At 37.6% G+C, this 20,399-nt stretch overlaps 2 protein-coding genes across 2 annotated transcripts in view; one reads left to right on the top strand and one right to left on the bottom strand.

The window, feature by feature from the left end:
- LOC306886852 (SH3 domain-binding protein 5-like) lies at positions 1-14,286 on the top strand. The gene is made up of 9 exons (XM_079444183.1): positions 1-288; positions 1,090-1,152; positions 3,237-3,365; positions 9,400-9,564; positions 9,643-9,773; positions 10,605-10,647; positions 10,943-11,162; positions 11,343-11,654; positions 12,666-14,286. Exons 1-9 carry the CDS (start codon positions 208-210, stop codon positions 12,875-12,877), a joined length of 1,356 nt encoding a protein of 451 aa, XP_079300309.1. The 5' UTR covers positions 1-207; the 3' UTR covers positions 12,878-14,286.
- The window catches only part of LOC306886851 (calpain-7-like), a 14,578-nt gene continuing 8,409 nt past the window's right edge, over positions 14,231-20,399 (bottom strand). Inside the window, exons 17-21 of the mRNA XM_079444182.1 lie at positions 20,160-20,305; positions 20,014-20,076; positions 19,791-19,921; positions 18,090-18,182; positions 14,231-15,856 (exon numbers count right to left, since the gene is read on the bottom strand). Coding sequence (XP_079300308.1) covers positions 15,712-15,856; positions 18,090-18,182; positions 19,791-19,921; positions 20,014-20,076; positions 20,160-20,305 — 578 coding nt within the window. The 3' untranslated portion in view covers positions 14,231-15,711. The remainder of the gene's footprint in view (positions 15,857-18,089; positions 18,183-19,790; positions 19,922-20,013; positions 20,077-20,159; positions 20,306-20,399) is intronic.

Raw genomic sequence — 20,399 nt, forward strand, 5'->3', positions numbered from 1 at the left:
GAAGAGCGAAGGGGGCGGGGACAGTCTTCACTGCTCACACACAGCTGTGCGCGCGTGCATCTCTGCATTACTCTCTTTAAATGAGGAATCCAGACAGTGTGAGGGAATGATCTCGGCGATTCATGCGTAATAATCTCTAACGGACGCATATACTTAGCATTCACCTCACAGGAAAGCATAATTTCTTTGGCAAGGTAGTAAAATAAAATGGACAGCTCAGACAAGGAGAACAGGTCGGATGAAGAATTTGAATCACCCGAGGAAGAAGAGGTGGACCCGAGAATTCAGGTAGACTTCATTGTTATTTGTGTTTAAAGGCATGTCAATCTATCGAGTGAGATTTCACATACACTCGTTGCATGTACACATTGATTTAGTTGGTTGGTTCATATCACATTTTGCTTATCGGTGGCATTGCATGTTAATCTCTATATTGACTCATTGATCCTGAAGGGAATGATTGATTAATTCGTCACAACTTGCTTTTTATTGACGGCTTGTCTGCGGCACTAAGTGCACTGGCGCCCCAATTCAGTGTTGCCAGATCTCAGTGGAAAAAACTAGCCACCTGCTCTGACAAAACAAACAATACGTCTGAAAGAAACGAGCCTGGGGTTTTATCGCAGTGAAAATAGCCTTATTCAATCTATGTAATGTTTTGTAGAATAATTTACTTTAAAAATGCATAATTTGGATAACGAACAAGAAAAGCAAGAAACAGGAATGAAATTTCGAAATAAACGACAAATGCAACTACTGATTATACTTCATTATAGGCTACTATAGATGTCACGAGCAATACCGGAAATAATAATAATAATAATAAAAACGCAACTGGGTCCTGTCCATTTAGAGACTTTATTGTATAGCTGATTATAATATGCGGACATGGCAACACTGCATTAATTGTCGCCCTTTAGAGCCTTGCTGCTTGGAATTCTCCACGGGCATCAAAATATATGCATATGTAGCATTAACCCACTTGTCTCTTTCTCTTTGTGCTACTGCTGTCTAGGAGAAGCCGGAATGAATCCCTCAGTGGAATATGTCTCTATATCAGATTCTTGACTCTTGAGTTTTCTTTTATAGGGAGAGCTTGAGAAGCTGAATCAATCCACAGATGACATTAACAGATGTGAAACCGAGCTTGAGGTATGACTGCACAAGTTTTTACTAAAAGACAAGAATTCCGTCAATTTTAACTTGTCTTTTTTTTAAAAGGAAAATGCCATATGCAAGCTTCTTATAATATAATATCAGATGGTAAATTGTTAATCTGTCACCTGTTTTACACTTGGATTTTGAACCATGGCACACCAGAGAACAAAATGTGTTATGTCAGGATTTTGCAATAGATCAAGTGTTCTCTGAGCACCATAAATGACTGGAACTTGTATCCAGTAAAAGGAGAAATTTGTGCTTCACACACTGTAAATAGGAAACTTAAAGATGAAAGAATTCACATTTGAATAGTTTTAATTTTAAAATTAAGTGACAAGGAATATGTTGTTGATATTTTGCTTTCATATCCTTTAGATTTTTCCCCATGCAGAGCATTTTTAGACACGCTGTCTGCACGCAGAAAACAAGGACATGTTAAGACAAACACACTCAGCTGTTCAAGCTCAGTCATGTGGTCACTTTGGTCGCACTGAGTTGTCCCAGTGCCACTGAGTTCATTGTTTGGGCATGTCCTAATGTAATAATTTAATAAGATCGCCTAGCTAGTCTATAGTCAGACTGTGAGTCAAAACCGAGGCCGAAAGAGAAATACCCAACTGTTTGCTGATTTCTCTTGCAGTCCAGCTTTATTGTTTACTTGGCCTAAATAGGATTTTTATTGTGTCCTTCATATTAAAACATCAGCAAAACAGTCTTCCACTCTGAACATATGAGCAAGTTGTTTTCTGTAGATGAAATGAATAAAGTAGCCTAGGGTATATGTTAACTGTATGTGAAATTTAGTGAGACGAGGGACCCTGAGGTTTTTATCTGACAGTCTTTATTACCCAGGACTCTAACCATCTTAAGACATCAAGGTAAGTTTCTAGGAAATGACAGTAGTTCATGCTGTCGAAATATTTATCTCTACTTATGCAGAGTTTCATGAATCTAACTCTTCTGATTGTTCTGAGAATCCCATAATTGAGCTATTTGGCCGTCAACCAAATTAGTCTTGCTTTTGCGTCAGTGGCCATGTTGCACTTCCAAGATTTAACTCTTGGTGTTTTATTTTTCCTGGAATGTTTGCCCGTTGCAAATAATCAATCTGTGTTTTGACGAATGGAGTTTAATCTCATTACTTTGCCTTGGGCAATAAATATAAAATAATGATTGAATTACCTTTATGAAAAAGCTTGTTTCTAAGTGAAAAGCATATTTCTGTGTGCTTTAGACATTTTCACAGATCTTCTTGTAAATCGGATTACAGATAAACTGATTTTACTCTATGTATAGTAATTTTTATGTGCAAAACAGTTGACCCAAATGCCATGACAAATTGAAAACTTTCCAGAATTCCAAGGGCATCAAGCATCTGTAATATCTTCACTGTGTAATTCTTAGAGTTTAATATGCATGTAGTTGCATAACATTTCTCGTCGCCAGTAACTCAACTGATTTCAGATTTTGTCAGCATAAATCAATATGGTACATTTATATAAAGTTTGTTTGTGCCATCTCTACTCATCTTAACATATAAGTTCATTTTGGTAGACATGATATGTTTGGTATTATGCATCACCAGCTATGTTTTGAATAAAATGTACACAAAATTGTAATGTTATAATTCTGGTTGATACCAATAAATAATGATACTATTTTGCCTGAATAAATTAAAACTATAAACATTTTTGCACAAAATTGTATCAATTTTAATTCTGGCAGATACCAATAAGCCGATAATTATTTTTATTTTATGGCCAATATTAAAATGATATATTAAAATAATTTAAATGTTTTAAAAATATATATTTTTAATTAAATTAAATTTAAAGTATGAAAAATTTCTATTATTAAATTGTTCTCAACGATTAACTCTCAGTGGGCATTAGATGATGGCAAACGTAACTTAATTGTAAAATAGGGAAAAATGAACATGCACAATTGTCCAATATCGACAGATATGATAAATAAAATCTAACATTAGCTAGTAATCGATATGGTACCGATATATTGTGCAATTTGTGCATCCCTGAACGTAACCATTTGATTGTTTATGTTGGGTCCGTCTCTAGGATGCCAGGCAAAAGTTTCGTTCTGTGCTGGTGGAAGCCACTCTAAAATTAGACGAGCTGGTGAAGAAGATTGGGAAAGCAGTGGAGGAATCGAAACCCTACTGGGAGGCCCGGCGGGTGGCACGGCAGGTGAGGCCAAGAAAATCAAAACAAGAACCCAGTATCATCTTCCTAAAGCCAACTTCTCCCACACAACGTCTGTTTTTAGTTGGCATGCCACTATTTCGACTGTGCTGTATTTTCTTTTATCCCTCTCTGGAGATTGCTGTGCTATCATCTTGTCATCTGCTGTAAGCTGGATGGCACAGTAGCATTAACTCTAGATTTGTCACAGGTGTTTGGCTTCGTTCAGCGGGGCATAAAACACTTTGCTGAGAGAGACCGAATGTTTAAATGCTCAAATCTGAGTTCTCTCTCTCTTTTTTTTTTTTTTTTTTTTTTTTTTTTTTATCTCGAGCCTGCGCTATTTTAAGAGCAGATTATCAGTTTATCTCGGTTAGTGCCTTTGCAGCTGGGGTGTTGAAGAAAGCGATGTAAAATGTCACATTTGCTTCGTCTTCCTAATAAAAGCAAAGTTCCTCAGATTTCTACAACACTTAGTGAACTTTAATTGACTGAATCAGTTACAACGGGAGCGCTGACCCGCTCTGAAACTGGGGCAAGGTAGTTTAGAGTGTTGTGTTTCACTGCATGAAAGGAAGAATTATAAATGGCCTATTTAATTTCACTGACAAAGCACTGTGTTTTTTTTGGGCAGTTTCCTTGGTGGTGAAAGAGAGCGATGTGTCCTTAGAAGTTGTTGTTTTCCTCCGGGACAAACTGCAGTGTTTTTATGGAAACAGTCCTGTCTGGGTTGTCAAGGTCCTTTTATTATGAAAAATGTGGTGATTAATTTGAACTGGTTTAAAGTGTCTTCATTCTGCTGAAGGAGATGCTTTTATACTGACAGGCTATTCTAATTTGATACAGCATTTGACTCTTAACGAGAAGCAAGAATAACATTTAAACGATAAATTAAACTTAGAAAGATGACAACAAAGCTAAAAACCATGGACTAAAAGCCTCAAAGTTGTCCTGATGTGATTTTATGGGGTTTCATATGTATAAAATAGATGTCAGGCTTGTCTGTACTCTGCATGATCAGTCTCATGTCTCTCTCTTCTCTCCTCTGCAGTGTCTCTCTGCAGTGGAGCTTTAACTGTTGCCTGTCTCTGCAGTTTGTCATGTCTTTCTTTCCCCCACCCCTGCACTGTCTCTCACTTGACCGTCTCCCCCTAAATTTCCTCGAGTATATTTAGAAAAATATTTCCAATAAAGATTTATGACCACTGTTGCCAGTTTTTGTCAAAAACATCAGTGGAAATCCCCCCAATTCAAATGATACCTTATTTAGAGCTAAAATGTTTTCTTCTGAGCGTGTTCTTGATTTATCATTTCCTTTTTTCAGATGTTATACTGTGCTATGTTCCGAGAAACAGGTGGCTGTTTTAGACTACAGCGTATTGTAGATCTGAAACATTCCAGTGTCTCCCTGAATAAAAAGCACTGTATCATTTATAAGGGGTCAGTTAGAGGTACCATGAAATTGTACTATAACTTTCAGAAGTTAAAACCTCTTGTTCAGAGGTTTAAACGGCTTGTTCATCAAGCTAGAGCTTGAGTTGAGGATATTTTACCATTTCCTATCTATCTGTGCTTTGATGTGTTTAGATTGGCCCACTTTAAAATCTAGTTTACACTCATACAATTGTGAAGGGTCCATCAGAGCACTTTAAAAAAAAAATTGCATGGATCACAGGGCCTCTGCAGTTGAAGCTGTCAGTATCTCTCCGCTTTGAAAGCAGTTGAAGACTCTTGAGTTTAGATGGAATCAGTGATGAGGTATGATGAATGCAGGAAAGCGTAACATCACCGTGTATGACTTGGTCTGCTGATTTGAGGTTGAAAGATTTTTCAGCACTGTTCTCATATGAATAATTCAGAACACATTTCTCATTAAGAGCTCTTCTAAATAATGCACACACACATTCCTTCTCCTATACACTCATATATACATCAGTTTTTCAGCTTCTGTGTAATGCTCTTCCAGGATGCTTGTAAAATGGATTTGTGAAGACTTTAGCATTATTATTCAAGAGCCTTGACACTTTTTTATAAAGGTGAATACTGAATAACATTTTTGAAGTTATGTGATTTAGTATTTTGGTGGTATTAAAGGAATTTATTCACCCTTATGTTGTTCCAAACCTGTATGACTTTCCTTCTACCTCAGAACACAAAATAAAATATAATAATTATAATAAAAGTCAATGGGGCGCAATGTTGTTTTGGACATTTACACTACTGGGTTTGGGAGGAAGTCTCTTTTGCTTACAAAGGCTGCATTAATTTGAATACAGTAAAATTATAATATTGTTAAATAATTATTACAGTTTTAAATGACTGCTTTCTATTTAAAAATACTTTTTAATTTAATTTATTCCTTTGGTGGCAAAGCTGAATTTTAGCAACCGTTACGCCAGTCCTCATTGTCACATGATGATTTGGTGCTCAGGAAACATTTCTTATCAATTTTAGACCATGATATATAATTTCTCAGGAGTCTTTAATGAATAGAAAGATTATTTAAATTTTAAATTACATAAATTTATTTTAATAAAAAAAAAAAAAAATCCTTCACTTTATGACTAGCTCAGATGCCCTAAATGTGACCTTGTGTTCTCCTAATGCCGGTATTATAGCAATGTTTGTTTTTCCTGATTCTATGTGTGGACGAGTAGGGATGGTATGAAAAAAACCCTTTGGTTCATTTGTTTAAAAAATGCTTGTTTTAAAGGATTTTATTAAAAATTTAGCTTCAGACATTGTTGTTGGCATATTAACAGTCAATAGCCAAGACAAACATTTATTGATTTAGTCGTTTATATATGTGCGCACACACACACACACACACACGTGCAGAATGTGTCTATACTAGTATCCATTCTCTCCCCTAATTATCTTAAATCCTTATACAGCATCAAATAGGCCTAGGCTTAAACCAGACCTTTAATTCACCTACTAACCACAATGAGCCTTTCTTGGATGGTTCAGTCCCTCTTTTAACTCTTAAGATTTAATCACTATGAAAAGCTAGTTGCAACAGTGCAAAATTCAGTTCTCTGTTGCGCTGTTATGTGAGGAAAATCTGTTAGCCTGCTTTATTACATAATTTTGGCAGTCAAACATGGAGTCATGTTGAGGCAGTGCAAAGAAACCCCTGATAATATTCTGTAATGTTTGGCTGTAAATCAGGAGGGATGGTTGTAAATGCCTTTATTTCATCCGTGGCAACCTATCATCTTTCCTACTCTTTTCTGATTGATTGATTGATTGTTTTTCCTGTATCCATCTTCACATGGCATGTGTGTTGGCAGGAAGTTAATAAACCAGAGTACTCGGGGAATGAGGGTGAAAATTGTGTCCTTTTGCAGTAGTCTTCGTGACCTCTGCTGGGGAATTGGAATGTATGTATGCTTGCTTGCTTGGTTGAATGTGTGCTTTCTTGGTGGTGAACTGTTATAACGATGTCCACATGACACCAAAGCAGATTTATGGCTGTCAGTTTGAGTCAAAACCTCTCTGCTGCCTTCCGCCTTCAGTCAATAATCTTTAAACAATAAGTTGGTTCAGAACGGCTATATTTATCATAGCATTTAAGCTATACTTGATTCATTAATGACAAAGAATTTGGGGGTTTATTTTATGGGAAACCCTAATGTATTTTCAGCCCTAATTCAGTTAATTTTCTATTGCAGAAATGTTTTGATTAAATAAACTTTGAAGTCTCACATTTAAACTCGAAATCCCAGTCCAGTGTGCATTGAAGCAATAAATCAAGTTCAAGTTGAGCTTTATTGTCATTCCGCTACATGTGGGGACATGCAGTGGAACGAAATGTCGTGTCTCGCAGGACCACGGTGCTACATAAATACAGACATACAACAATGAAGTAAAAAACACTATAAACCTATACACTACTAACAGAATTCTGGGGTGATTTCCTTAAGAGTTAGCGGTAAACTGACACTATTTGGAGACGAACAGACGACATTAAACGACATAAAAGCACCGTCTTTGGGACCCGGAGCAGCCGCAGCGATCGATCGCGCCGCCATCTTAAATGCATTGGTCTTCAGTAGGATGCTCTCCGGTCAGAGTCAAAATTACCTTGTTTTTATGCCATGTGAAATGAGATGCATAAAAGCATCACAAATGCCTTTTAGTTTTATGTAAGAACCAGGACAATTAAGAACATCAAATCAGCATATCAACTGGGTCACCCGTGACCCAAAACATCTAATTTTGAGATTGCCTCTGCTTTATTTTCAGTCAGAATGTGGTTAAAGCTGGAGTCCGTAAAATCAGGAGTTTGAAAGAGGATAAAGCTTTGATTTAATAGTACTTTTTTAAATAGTACATTTTCTGCCCATTTAATTGCAGTAAAATTAATAATCCGCTCCGATGAACTGAATTCACATTAAAAAGAGAGAAAAATTCAATAAAATATTTTTTTGCGCCGCTTGTTAAATATTAGTTAATTTCAATGCCTCACTGTGCAGTGGAACTGTTTTGAAGCAGTTAATAATACACTACTCCTCAGGAAATAACTTTTGACCTCAGAGTACCTTTGAGTATAATTTGAATGAATATTTTAAAAATCATACCCCTGCATGAACTTGAAAGCTTCCAAAGTTCTTTACAGTGTACTGGCCATTTTTAAAGTCCTATAGCTTGAGTATTGTCTTATGTTTTATGTTGCTAAAATACACATTTCATTTAACAACTTCCATCTGTCTGTGTCCTTTACTGATTGGATTGGAGGTCTCTCCTGCCGTCTGCAGCGATCCCCTGCTGTCAGCGTGGCAATGCGGCAGCATCACATCAACTTTGATGCCTGAGCTAAAAATAGCTTGTTTGGAGTGAAGGGATGGAGGAAGAGGGAAAGAAAAAGTAAATGGGTTGAGCTGTTTAAATGAATGAAAGGCAATGATAGGACAGCTTGGAGGAAAGGTAGAGGATTATCCCTGCGAATACTGCATATCTGTGGGACTGCCATTTACAGTGTTTGATACTGTACATATTCAGTTTTCTTTGTCATAGCGTTTAAGGTCTTATAGTACAGACGTGAATCACAGACATATCCAAACTCTTCAGTTTTATCATGAAAATCACCCTATCTGCTATGACTAGCCTGTATGACTTTCATCTTACAACAATAAAACAATATGTTAGGTCGAATATTCATCCTGCTCTTTTCCAATAGAATCAGTTTATTTTGGTTTCAAATGGCACCATGATTTTTTTATACTAAATATGTATGTATGGATAGAGATGGATGGATAAATAGATGTCATAGTAATATTCCACTTAAATGCAGAACATCAACCTTGTATGAATTACATTATGATTTTCTCTAAATTGATTTGAATTACATGATATCTCTACACTGTAAATCACTTCAAACTGTAAAACTGCCTCTTTGCCATTGGTTGGAAAACGTATTTCCAACCAGTTTTGTTTGGCTAAGTAGTCTGAATCGGTAAGAGATTTACGCAGGCTTTTCTGTCAGTAGGAGTAACTTGGAGATTAAAGTTTAAAAGTGAAGGAATAGGAAAGGATTATGTTTGAACGGCTTTAGCATAGCTGGCTTTCATTCACCATAAAGGAAGTTCAAGGGTGGCTTTAATATGTCACCATACAGGATGTTCTGTGCATGAGCAAAAGTTTCTCCATCTCTAGCACTGATTGCTTCATAGATTATCCACAATGTTGATTACTATTGTTTAAAATGGCATGTTAGGTCATAATACAGATTTTTATAAAAACTATACATTTATGTATTGTTCAAAATACAAATATAAGCTAGTAAATATTTCTGGTTACTACTGTTTGCATTCATCAGTAATTCGCTGCAAAGGATTTCTTATTATCCAGGCAGTTTTTTTGATGGAAGTGGTTAGGCATTGAGCCTCATGGTCTCTAGCCAGCTGGTACTCTGAGCAGGGGGTTTACAATCTGCCAGCACTGTCCTGCTCAAAGTTTAATCTTGACGGAGCGCTGGTTGCTGTCTTTGTCATCAGACACGCATGGTTGATTCTCCTGCCCTCTACCTGTTCTACAGACTCAGCTGGAAGCACAGAGATCCACACAAGACTTCCAGAGGGCCACGGAGGTACTGCGGGCAGCCAAAGAGACCATTGCCCTGGCTGAACAGAGGCTGCTGGAGGATGATAAGCGGCAATTTGACTCTGCCTGGCAGGAGATGCTCAACCATGCAACACAGCGAGTGAGTGATGCAAAGGTGTGGGATGATAGATTGAAGTATACCAGAAAACACTAAAAAAATCCATGTTTTGGTGTGTAGGTGATGGAGGCTGAGCAGATAAAAACGCGCAGTGAGCTACTGCACAAGGAGACCGCTGCTAAATACACCGCCGCCATGAGCCATATGAAACAGCTGGAGAAGAAGCTCAAACGGACCATCAACAAGTCTAAGTATGCACCAATTAATCTGTTAAACACACAGGCATTCAGTGAAAACTTTTATGCTTGTAATAGTCTTTTCTTAACATGTCTGATGCATATTGGTTACTACTGTTTTATTTTATCCCCCCCATATTGAGGGGGAAGTCGTGGCCTAATGGTTAGAGAGTCGGACTCGTAATCCAAAGGTTGTGGGTTCGAGTCTCGGGCCGGCAGGGATTGTAGGTGGGGGGAGTGAATGTCCAGCGCTCTCTCCACCCTCAATACCACGACTGAGGTGCCCTTGAGCAAGGCACCGAACCACCAACTGCTCCCCGGGCGCCGCAGCATAAATGGCTGCCCACTGCTCCGGGTGTGTGTTCACGGTGTGTGTGTGTTCACTGCTGTGTGTGTGCACGTTGGATGGGTTAAATGCAGAGCACGAATTCTGAGTATGGGTCACCATACTTGGCAGTATATCACTTCACTCACTCACTCACTCACTCATATTGCATACAAAATGGCACACTTGCTAGGTTATGCGTTTCTGGGAACTGTAGGTTTTTCTTTGTTATAGTTAATTTACTAGCAATTTCAGCAGATATCATCTTCAATTCTAAGCGTCTGTGAGACTAAACTCATGGTAAACCCAGTAATATCTGAAGGGAGCTTTAGTCGAGGGTGGGTTTCTCACCAGTGATAGTGACTCAGCAGGATCAAAGGGGAGCTCAACCCTACTTATCTTCTCACTCAGCATTTGCCTAATGTGTCAGCATATGTGAACAGTTGCCATGGTGATATGTACGATGCTATTTATGTCTTTACAGTAGCTCTAATCGCTTTTTCTCTCTCTCTCCTTTTCAGGCCCTATTTTGAAATGAAGGCAAAATATTACTTGCAGCTTGAGGTACTTAAAAGATGACTTATGGAAATTTTAAGTAATGCATGATAAATACATACTACAAAAATAGTATCAGAATTTTGTCTTTTTATACACTGTCTAAATATCTTATCCTAATAAAAAAACTTTACTCAATTCCTTAATTCTTAAACCATTAAACATTTTTAATCTATTTGCCTGTATTTGTCAGTCATTCTTTTCTCTATTTTTAGACCATGTAATATAAAATATAATGTTCATATAAGTCCATATAATGTTTTCAATGTCAGGTTAATTTTTTTTTCTGTCCTTACCTCTTAAGCAACTGAAGAAGAATGTGGATGACCTCCAGGCCAAGCTGACACAGGCTAAAGGGGAATATAAGTCAGCCCTGAGAAACCTGGAGACGATCTCCGATGAGATCCATGAGCGCAGACGCTCCTCAGGCATAGGCCCACGGGAGAGAGGTGTAGGGGCAGAGGGTGATGGTGTCATTGGTGAAGACTTGTCTGGCTTCAAATTGGAGTCTGATGGAATTTCGAGTGAGTACCAGTTATCTTAAATATTCCAGTTACCAGTTATTAAATATTCATTCAAGCAGAGATCTATACGTAGTAATTCTGTACATAAGATATAGAATCTGTCTGATACAATATATAAATGAAGTACACTGATATAGATTTCAGAGCCTTGTCTGATCTTTCCTCTCGGTCGTCCTGCAGTGACATCTGGCTCCTACGAGGATGAAAACTGCTGCACTAGTGCCATGTCTGAGGAAGACTCAGAGACTCAGTCCAACAGTAGCTTCAGTTCTGGGCCGAACAGCCCTCTGGACTTGCCCTGTCCTTTCTCCTTCTCGTCGTCCTCTTCCTCTGGTTCTCCGACCTCTACCTCCCCCACCCCTTCCTCTCGCCCCTGCAGTCTGGACTTGCCCAGCACCGTCTCTTTGTCTGACTTTAGCTTGATGTCTCCCATCCTCGGCCCACGCAGCGAATGCAGCGGCGCCTCCTCCCCCGAGTGTGACCTAGAGAGAGGTGAGATATACTTAGATGCGTTTCTGTTGACGGATTGGACCCAAATACCGCTGCATTTGCACGTGAAGGATTGTATTAAGGCTTGCTCTTGTTTCTCCTATGAGACGATGTCATTTTTCTTGGTTTCCTGCCTGCTTGCACCTGTGCCCTCTAGAGGGGTTCATTAATCTCACTGATGGATAGCTGGGTGGTGTTTTAGTGTGAAAGCACAACAAATTTATTTGGTAAAATTAAGGAATATTACATTACTTAATATTGCTACATAATGTTAAAAATAAACATATATAAAAATGAATTATGTATATTATACATATAAAAATAAATAAATACAATGCAAAAAATATTGCATTGTAAAATATGATGGTTGTTCATGATTCCCTTGGTTTAACTGTTCAGAAGAAACGTGCACTGTTCTTCAGAAAAATCCTCCATGACCTGCAGATTCTTCCGTTTTCCAGCATCTTTTGCATATTTGAACCCTTTCCAGCAGTGACTGTATGATTTTGAGTTCCATATTTTCACACTGAGAACAATTGAGGGACTCAAAACACAACTATTTAAAAGTTCAAACATTCACTGATGCTCCAGAAAGAAACACGAAGCATTAAGAGCCAGGGATTGAAAACATTTGAACAGGATGAAGATGTCCAAATTTTTCTTTTGTTGAAATATAATTTTTTTCCCATTTAGTACTGCCCTTCGGAAGCAACAGAAGATACTTGCATGTTTCCCGGAAGACAAATTAAGTACAATTTACCTTGATCTGCAAATTCAAAAGGTTTTCACTCCCTGGCTCTTAATGCATCGTGTTAGGGGTTCCCAATTTATTTATTTTATTTGTGTGTGTGTATATATATATATATATATATATATATATATATATAATATATTATAAAATAATACACAATTTAATTAATAATAATATTTATTATTTTTCCTATTTATTTTTTCTCTTTTGCTACGTAATCGTAAAAAATGTGGATAATTAACTGGCTTAATCTTTGCGTATAGGTGACCGAGCAGAAGGTGCCGAGGCCGTACTGGACAATGTTCTCAATAACAACAGCATCAGCAACACCAAAACAACCTTTGGCTTGGATAGCCGTTTCCGCCTGCTGTCTCTAAAACTTAGCCGAAACGAAAGCAGAAAAACCGTTGGTCGGGACCCACTGGGTCTGGCTCAGCATCTCTCCCCAGCCACAATTCTGCTGGATGGGATGTGACTGCAATGCCTGCTACGCCAATGTATCTGATGCATTCATCCACATTCCGTGCAAGAGGCACTGGCAGCCACCTGTCCTCCACTTCACCAGTGTGTCATCCCAGCCCACTCCTCTCACTGTCTAGAATGTTCCGCCAACTTTCAGACTGAACTTTCACTCGATCTCACGGGTGTGAGAAAAGCAACCCATGACACAATGTGTTGAGGAGACAAATCTGCCATTGGAGGGGCACAGAACTGAGTTAAGCTTTGAAAAGAAGACAAACATCTCTGTAAAACACAATTAACGTTCCGGATCTAGAGAGTCTGAAGATGGGGTTAACACTTGTCTTTTTACTTATAAAATGCATAAGAGATTCGTTATGCTGTAGATTTATGCCACTGGTTGTCTTTAATGTCTTTGTAACTGCCATGGAAAATATACAGTCTTTTGTGTGGCAGTATAATGTTTCAACCGTTACTGGGTTCTTCAACCGTTACTGGGTTCTTGTATATCTAGGACATCTGCGCATGATCTCGCTTCAGCCTGGTGCTCAGTAGACTCACCTGCATGTCTTTCATAAAGACTTCCATCAAAATCTTCAGAGGAACTTCTGCACTGTTACAGTGACTCACAAGGAAGTGAAGCCAACTACCTGCATCACAGGTCACCACCTCAGCGTCATTAAGGGACCTGCAGCAGCTACAGGCCGATCCATACGGGTCACTTTCACCTTCCTCCACAAGCCAAATCCACCGCATGCCGCCCAATGCTCTCGCTATGTAAAGAACAATCATTGTTTTCAATATAAATAGAAAAAGAGCAATAGATTCAGATTCACAATGTTTTTGTGGAAGACAAAGTTGGTTTATAAAAAGCTGGATCTACGGTACTTGCACTGTGAGGGGGGCAGAAGGCTTATGGGAATGATTGGATCCCGGTAGGGGACTTGCGGCACTGATGAAGAGGACAATTACTGAATCCTCCATCCAGCTTGTGCGTGCAGTAGCCACTGATTTTGAGACAGATGGCACTGCTTCAGGTCTAGTCAGTAACCTGTGTGGTGTTTTTGTGTGACCTTGTCTCATCTTTTTTTCTCTCTCTCTCTCTCCTTTCAAACGTTCCTCTCCCGTTTGTGTTGTTGGTTCATTGGTTAATGTCGTTTTGAGAACCGATGGTGAGGAAAGAAACCTTGTAGCAGTATGTGATTTATGGCGTTTAACTTAGACTTTTGTTGTTTACAGAGCTTGTGTAACGTTAATTGTTTTCAGACTGAAATAAAATGATACCTGAAATGATACCTGATGCATTATTATTTTAAAATAAACCTACGAATGTTTGCCTAATGTTGAAAACACAAACACCAAAATGTTATATTAAGGTTTGAGTTTAAGAAAGCATTACAAATAAAATTTCTCCTTTTCAATGACAAATGTCTACATTTCGTGTAGTTTAAGTCACTGAATATTACAGTTTACAATTCTAACATAAAATGACCGTCAAATATTTAATATTTAGGCACACACATCTCACCTCACATTATAAAACCGAAGCGTCGCGTTCAAATTCCAGCTCTTTGAACCGATTCATTTTGATATTGACTAGTGAAGATTTTGCACACACTACTTCTCAAATGTTTGCCGTCGGTAAGACATTATTTATTCACTTCTTAATTAATTTAATATATTGTAAAACGCAATTTACTCCTTTGATGGCAAAGCTGAATTTTCAGCAGCCTTTATTCCAGTCTTCGGTTTAAAAAACAGCATTTATTTGATTTGTAACATTCTAAATATCTTTACTGTCACTTTTGATCAATTTAATGCATCCTTGCTGAAAAGTATTAATTTACTAAAAAAAAACAAAAAACCATGGGAATACACCAACAGCCAAAATCTAAACCAAGCACCTGCCAAATGGATAAATGTGGAAATCAACTAAAAACAATAAAAACTGGAATAAGTAATGATAATATTCATTGTTAGTTTATCTAACAAAACCTTATTGTAAAAGAGTGACGGGTAAAATGTGATAATGTCCGATAACATGTACACCTTCATTTTAATCTGCAAATAAATACATTAAAGCAGATGAATAAAAATCAGCTTTAAGCAATCCCCATTACAGAACATCACATTCAGTCAAAAGTTTATGATGTAAGAACATTCAGGTCATTGCCATTGTGTTCTGTAAACATACAGTACTCTGTTGTGCTGGTAGATAGTGACTCAAACCAAGCATTCTTACATTTGATGCACATGATGGGGATAAAAGCTAAAAAAAAAACAAACAAAAACAATTCTTTAGATAGATGCATATCTCTTTTCTTTGTCTTTTTGATAAAAGTGCACTCATTCTGTGCCTGCTGAAGAGAGAAGCCCTGCAACTTGGAAGTCTTTCTACCTGGACATCAGCGAACAGACCAGAGAACGAGCCCTTGGTATAGAGACACAGAAATAGATCCCTCTGATCTATCATCAGACATCATTAATATACATCCCTGTTTTACTGCAGTCTCCTGAGTGAAAAACAGTCATTTCAGGTCAAGTGTACACACACACTGTCATCTTTGAATGCACCTTTGGACTGTAGTACTTAAAGGAGTGTGTTTTTGGCTGATTGAACACACTTCCTGCAAGCATGGCACTGCACCGGCACAGGAGTCAGAGCAGTTATACACGATCACACGCTAACATGACAAATATGGCACTATGTCAGGTACCATCTGTGGGTGGTGTTTATTTATTTTGGTAAATGAGCGTATCCATGCTTTAGTGAGCAATAAGTGCTGTTTAGAACATCTTCAGTGTCTCGAAACTGCGGAAACAATCCGCTGGGCTGATAATTAGGGGCTGTTATTGCAGCTGAGAAACACACAGTGGAGTGGCACTGCTGAAGTCCAGGAAGAACGGGCCTTCCTGTTTAGGCAGGAAGGTAGTGGGGATGACATTGTAAATACCGGCAGGCAAGTTCTCGACCTCCATATAACAGAAACCGCATCTGAGGATAAAGAGATCAAATTCCGTTATATAGGGTAGTATAACAATTCAATGTTTTAAATCAGTTTTACACACGCTAAAACTTTGATCTATTGCAGAGCATCAACAAAGATGATAACCATGCTATTGCTTTCAGGATGAGACAAACCATGAAATATATTTTTCTCAAACATATTATGCAGTCATATGACTACTTTATAAATGATCAACTATCCCTGACCTAGATTTCTTTGTGAGACAAGGCTGTGCGTTTCAAGCATTTGCATGCTTATACTAAAGTGGAACACAGGCCAGCTGACTGTTGGTAAACCAAAATAAAACACACAAGGTTGTATTCAGAATAGCATGCTGATGCTACCATAATACTTTTGCAGTCGTATATATGGGTCTGGGCAAATAAATACACAACTGTTTAAAAGTTTGGAGCCAGTAAGGTTTATTCATTTATTTTTTGGAAAGGCAAAATACTTTCATTGAGCAAGAATGCATTTAAAAGACTTTTTGTTACAATATAAACTATGTGTTTTTTTTAAACTTTGTATTCATCAAAGAATCCTCAAATCAGCTTAAAGGATTAGTTCACTTTTAAAAAAACTTTTGCTGATAATTTACTCACCCCCATGTCATCCAAGATGTCCATGTCTTTCTTTCTTCAGTCGAAAAGAAATTAAGGTTTTTGATGAAAACATTTCTCCATATAATGGACTTCAATGGGACCCAAACGGTTCAAGGTCCAAATGACAGTTTCAGTGCAGCTTCAAAGGGCTTTAAACGATACCAGACGATGAATAAGGGTCTTATCTAGCGAAACGATCGGTCATTTCAAAAATAAATAAAAAAGTTTAAGTTTTATAAGCACAAATGCTCGCCTTGCTCTGTTCTGTGATGCGCGTTCATGACGTCACGTAATACGCAATTACGTGGAAAAGGTCACGGTTGACTTAGGCGGAAGTACCGACTCCGAGTCAGTGTTTACAAATGTGCGGAAGGAGGACCATATACACATATTCAAATGTCTTTGTGTCAGTTTATCGTTTAAAATGCCCATTTCGTGTGCGTATCCTGGGTGTTTTAATATTAAAAAGCCTACTGACTCGGTACTTCCGCCTAAGTCAACCGTGACCTTTTCCACGTCATTGCGTATTACGTGACGTCACGAACGCGCATCACAGAACAGAGCAAGGCGAACATTTGTGCTTATAAAACAAACTTTTTTATTTATTTTTGAAATGACAGATCGTTTCGCTAGATAAGACCCTTATTCATCGTCTGGTATCGTTTAAAGCCCTTTGAAGCTGCATTGAAACTGTCATTTGGACCTTGAACCGTTTGGGTCCCAATGAAGTCCATTTTATGGAGAAATGTTTTCATCAAAAACCTTAATTTCTTTTCGACTGAAGAAAGAAAGACATGGACATCTTGGATGACATGGGGGTGAGTAAATTATCAGCAAAAGTTTTTTTTAAAAGTGAACTAATCCTTTAACAGATTTATTTATGAAGGATAATATGACACTTAAAATTGGAGTAATGGCTGCTGAAAATTCAGCTTTGAAAGGACTAAATAACTTTAAAATACAAAACTCTTATTTTAAATGATAAATAAATTAAGCTTTGGTGAATTGAAGTTTTAAAAAGGCCCCATATTTTTGGGGCTTTAGCATCTAAAATCTGCATTATAGATAAAAGCACACTATATGCCATAATACAACAAGCTCAACTTGTGGTTCACTTGTCACATTGCAAAATAGAAGGTCAAGTAATATCAGCCACAATTTCTTACTTTTTCTTGAATAATTATTTATATTAATTTTTATGTTCAAAAGCAGAAAATGTTTTTGCACAAAACTGAAAAAAAAAAGCCAAATAACCATTTTTATTTTACATCTAACTGGATGATAATAACGGAATTAAACATTGAGGTTGTGTAATTATGATATTTAGCATTCTACTGATTGGGCATTATGCAACCGTATGAAATCATTATGCACTTCACATAATAATTTTAAAAGCATTCTGTAGTAGGCAGTATTTAAGTGTTTTTAAATGTATACTCTGCGGTATGCAGTAAGCAGTACACTAGCATCCCATCCCAAACACAGCCAATGTGCCTCATATGGAAGAACGGAAGTCGACACAGGGTTTCTGACACTATGATTTTCTTTAAAGCAATACAATGGGCTCTGCTTCACCTTCTATGTAGTTATCTTCACAAAACAAAGAGTATTTCTTTACCGGTAATCTCCACTCCCTCTCTTTTGAGAGCCTGATGATCCAGAATCCCCTGCAGTAGAAACGGTCACCACCTCAAAGCCCACGCTGTACTGCCTGCAGAGAGCAAACCAAACTCATTTATATTCACAGGCATCACGCTACATCATACGTCCTCACACTCGACAGTGAAAAGAGAGAGAGAGTGAAAAAGAAAGACAGAAGGGATCTGAAAGTGTGTAGGTGTTTCTTCCGCAATGGAGTAGTTGCACAGGATGGCCCTGCCTACGTCATTCCTGATGTCAAAGGAAATCCAAAACACAAGCAAAACACTATATGCTTGCTTGCAGTTAACATACTCTATGTAAGTTACACCTAATCATAGCAAAAGGCCTTCAGATTATACACTACCATTCAAAAGTTTGGGATCAGAATGTTGTTTAATGTTTTTTAAAATAAGTCTCTTATGCTCATCAAAGTTGCATTTATTTGATCAAAAATGCAATAGGAAATATTTATGAAATTTAAAACAATGGTTTACTATTTTAATTTACTTTAAAACATAATTTATTCCTGTGATGCAAAGCTGAATTTTCAGCAACATTACTCCAGTCTTCAGTGTCACAAAATCCTTCAGAAATCATTCTAATATGATGATTTTTATCAATTTTAGAAACAGTTTTTTGGAACCTGTGATCATTTTTTCAGGATTTTTTGATGAATAAAAAGTAAAAAAAGAACAGCATTTATTTAAAAATAAATATTTTAATAATATACACTACCGTTCAAATGTTTGGGGTCGGTAATTTATTTATTTATTTTTTTATTAATTTTATTATTTTTTTCAGCAAGGATGTGTTAAATTAATAAAAACTGATGGTAAGGACTTATATTGTTAAAGAATATTTCTATTTTGAATAAATGCTGTTTTTGTTTTTGTTTGACTATTTATTTATTAAAGAATCCTGAAAAAGTATCATGGTTTCCAAAAAAATAATAAGCAGCAAAAACTGTTTCCAACAGTGATAATAAATCAGAATATTTTCTGAAGGATCATATGACACTAAAGACTTAGGTAACGGATAATAAAAATTCAGCTTATAGAAAACTGTTATTTTAAATTGTAATAATATTTCACAGTATTACTGTTTTTTCCCTGTATTTTTAATCAAACATGAAATGTCCAAAAAAAGAAATGTCTTTAAAAAACATTAAAAATCTTACTGTTCCCAAACTTTTGAATGGCAGTGTATAGGGGGGAAGCCGTGGCCTAATGGTTAGAGAGTTGGACTCGTGATCCAAAGGTTGCGGGTTCGAATCTCCGGCTGGCAGGAATTGTAGGTGGGGGGAGTGAATGTCCAGCGCTCTCTCCACCCTCAATACCACGACTGAGGTGCCCTTGAGCAAGGCACCGAACCCCCAACTGCTCCCCGGGCGCCGCAGCATAAAATGGCTGCCCACTGCTCCGGGTGTGTGTTCACGGTGTGTGTGTGTTCACTGCTGTGTGTGTGTGCACGTTGGATGGGTTAAATGCAGAGCACGAATTCCGAGTATGGGTCACCATACTTGGCTGAATGTCACTTCACTTCACTTCATACTGATGATCAGGTTTGAAAGGATATGCACATTTATCACAATTATTTTAGTACTCCTATTGTAACCCCTTGAAATGTAATGAAACAAAAGGAATGTAATGAAATCAAAGAAAATAACGAGCAGTCTGACCTGGAACCACGTAGTTCGATTAGCAGAGGGCCTGCTTTCTCCATGTTAAACTGGTATATGGGGTTGTTCTTGAAGGTATCTCTGTAGTTTCCACAACCTCCTGCACTGGCCCCCTTCCACTGGCCATTTATCTACACATAGAGAGAGACCATCTGGAAATAGTTTCCAACAAAAACACCCACTAAGAATACTTTAAACAGCGAAAACAGAGGTGTGAACTCACTCTTTTGGTGTGGACGAAGGGTGTTGGGATTTTGGAGAAATTAAACTTGCATACCGAGTACACCTTGAAAGAGCATATTCATGCCAACAGTTAATATGATTAAAATACTATAAAAATAAAAACTATCACACTTGATTGTGTCTTACCCTCAGTGTGTAGTTGATGGTGTTTTGTTTCTCATACTGAGAGACCACCAGTGTGAAGGTGTTAGTTCCAGGACTAGTCAGCTTGATCTTGGTTAAGTAGTGAGGACTGTTGATCCTGATGCCATCAATGTAGGGAGGAGGTTCAGCTTCAGAATAAAATCAGAACCGAGCACATAAATGAATTAGAAGCTATAAAGAATAAAGATGTACACAAGTGAATGTATTTGACCTCTTAAATTA

The sequence above is a fragment of the Barbus barbus genome, assembly GCF_936440315.1.
Source record: "Barbus barbus genome assembly, chromosome: 21".
NCBI classification, from domain to species: Eukaryota; Metazoa; Chordata; class Actinopteri; order Cypriniformes; family Cyprinidae; genus Barbus; species Barbus barbus.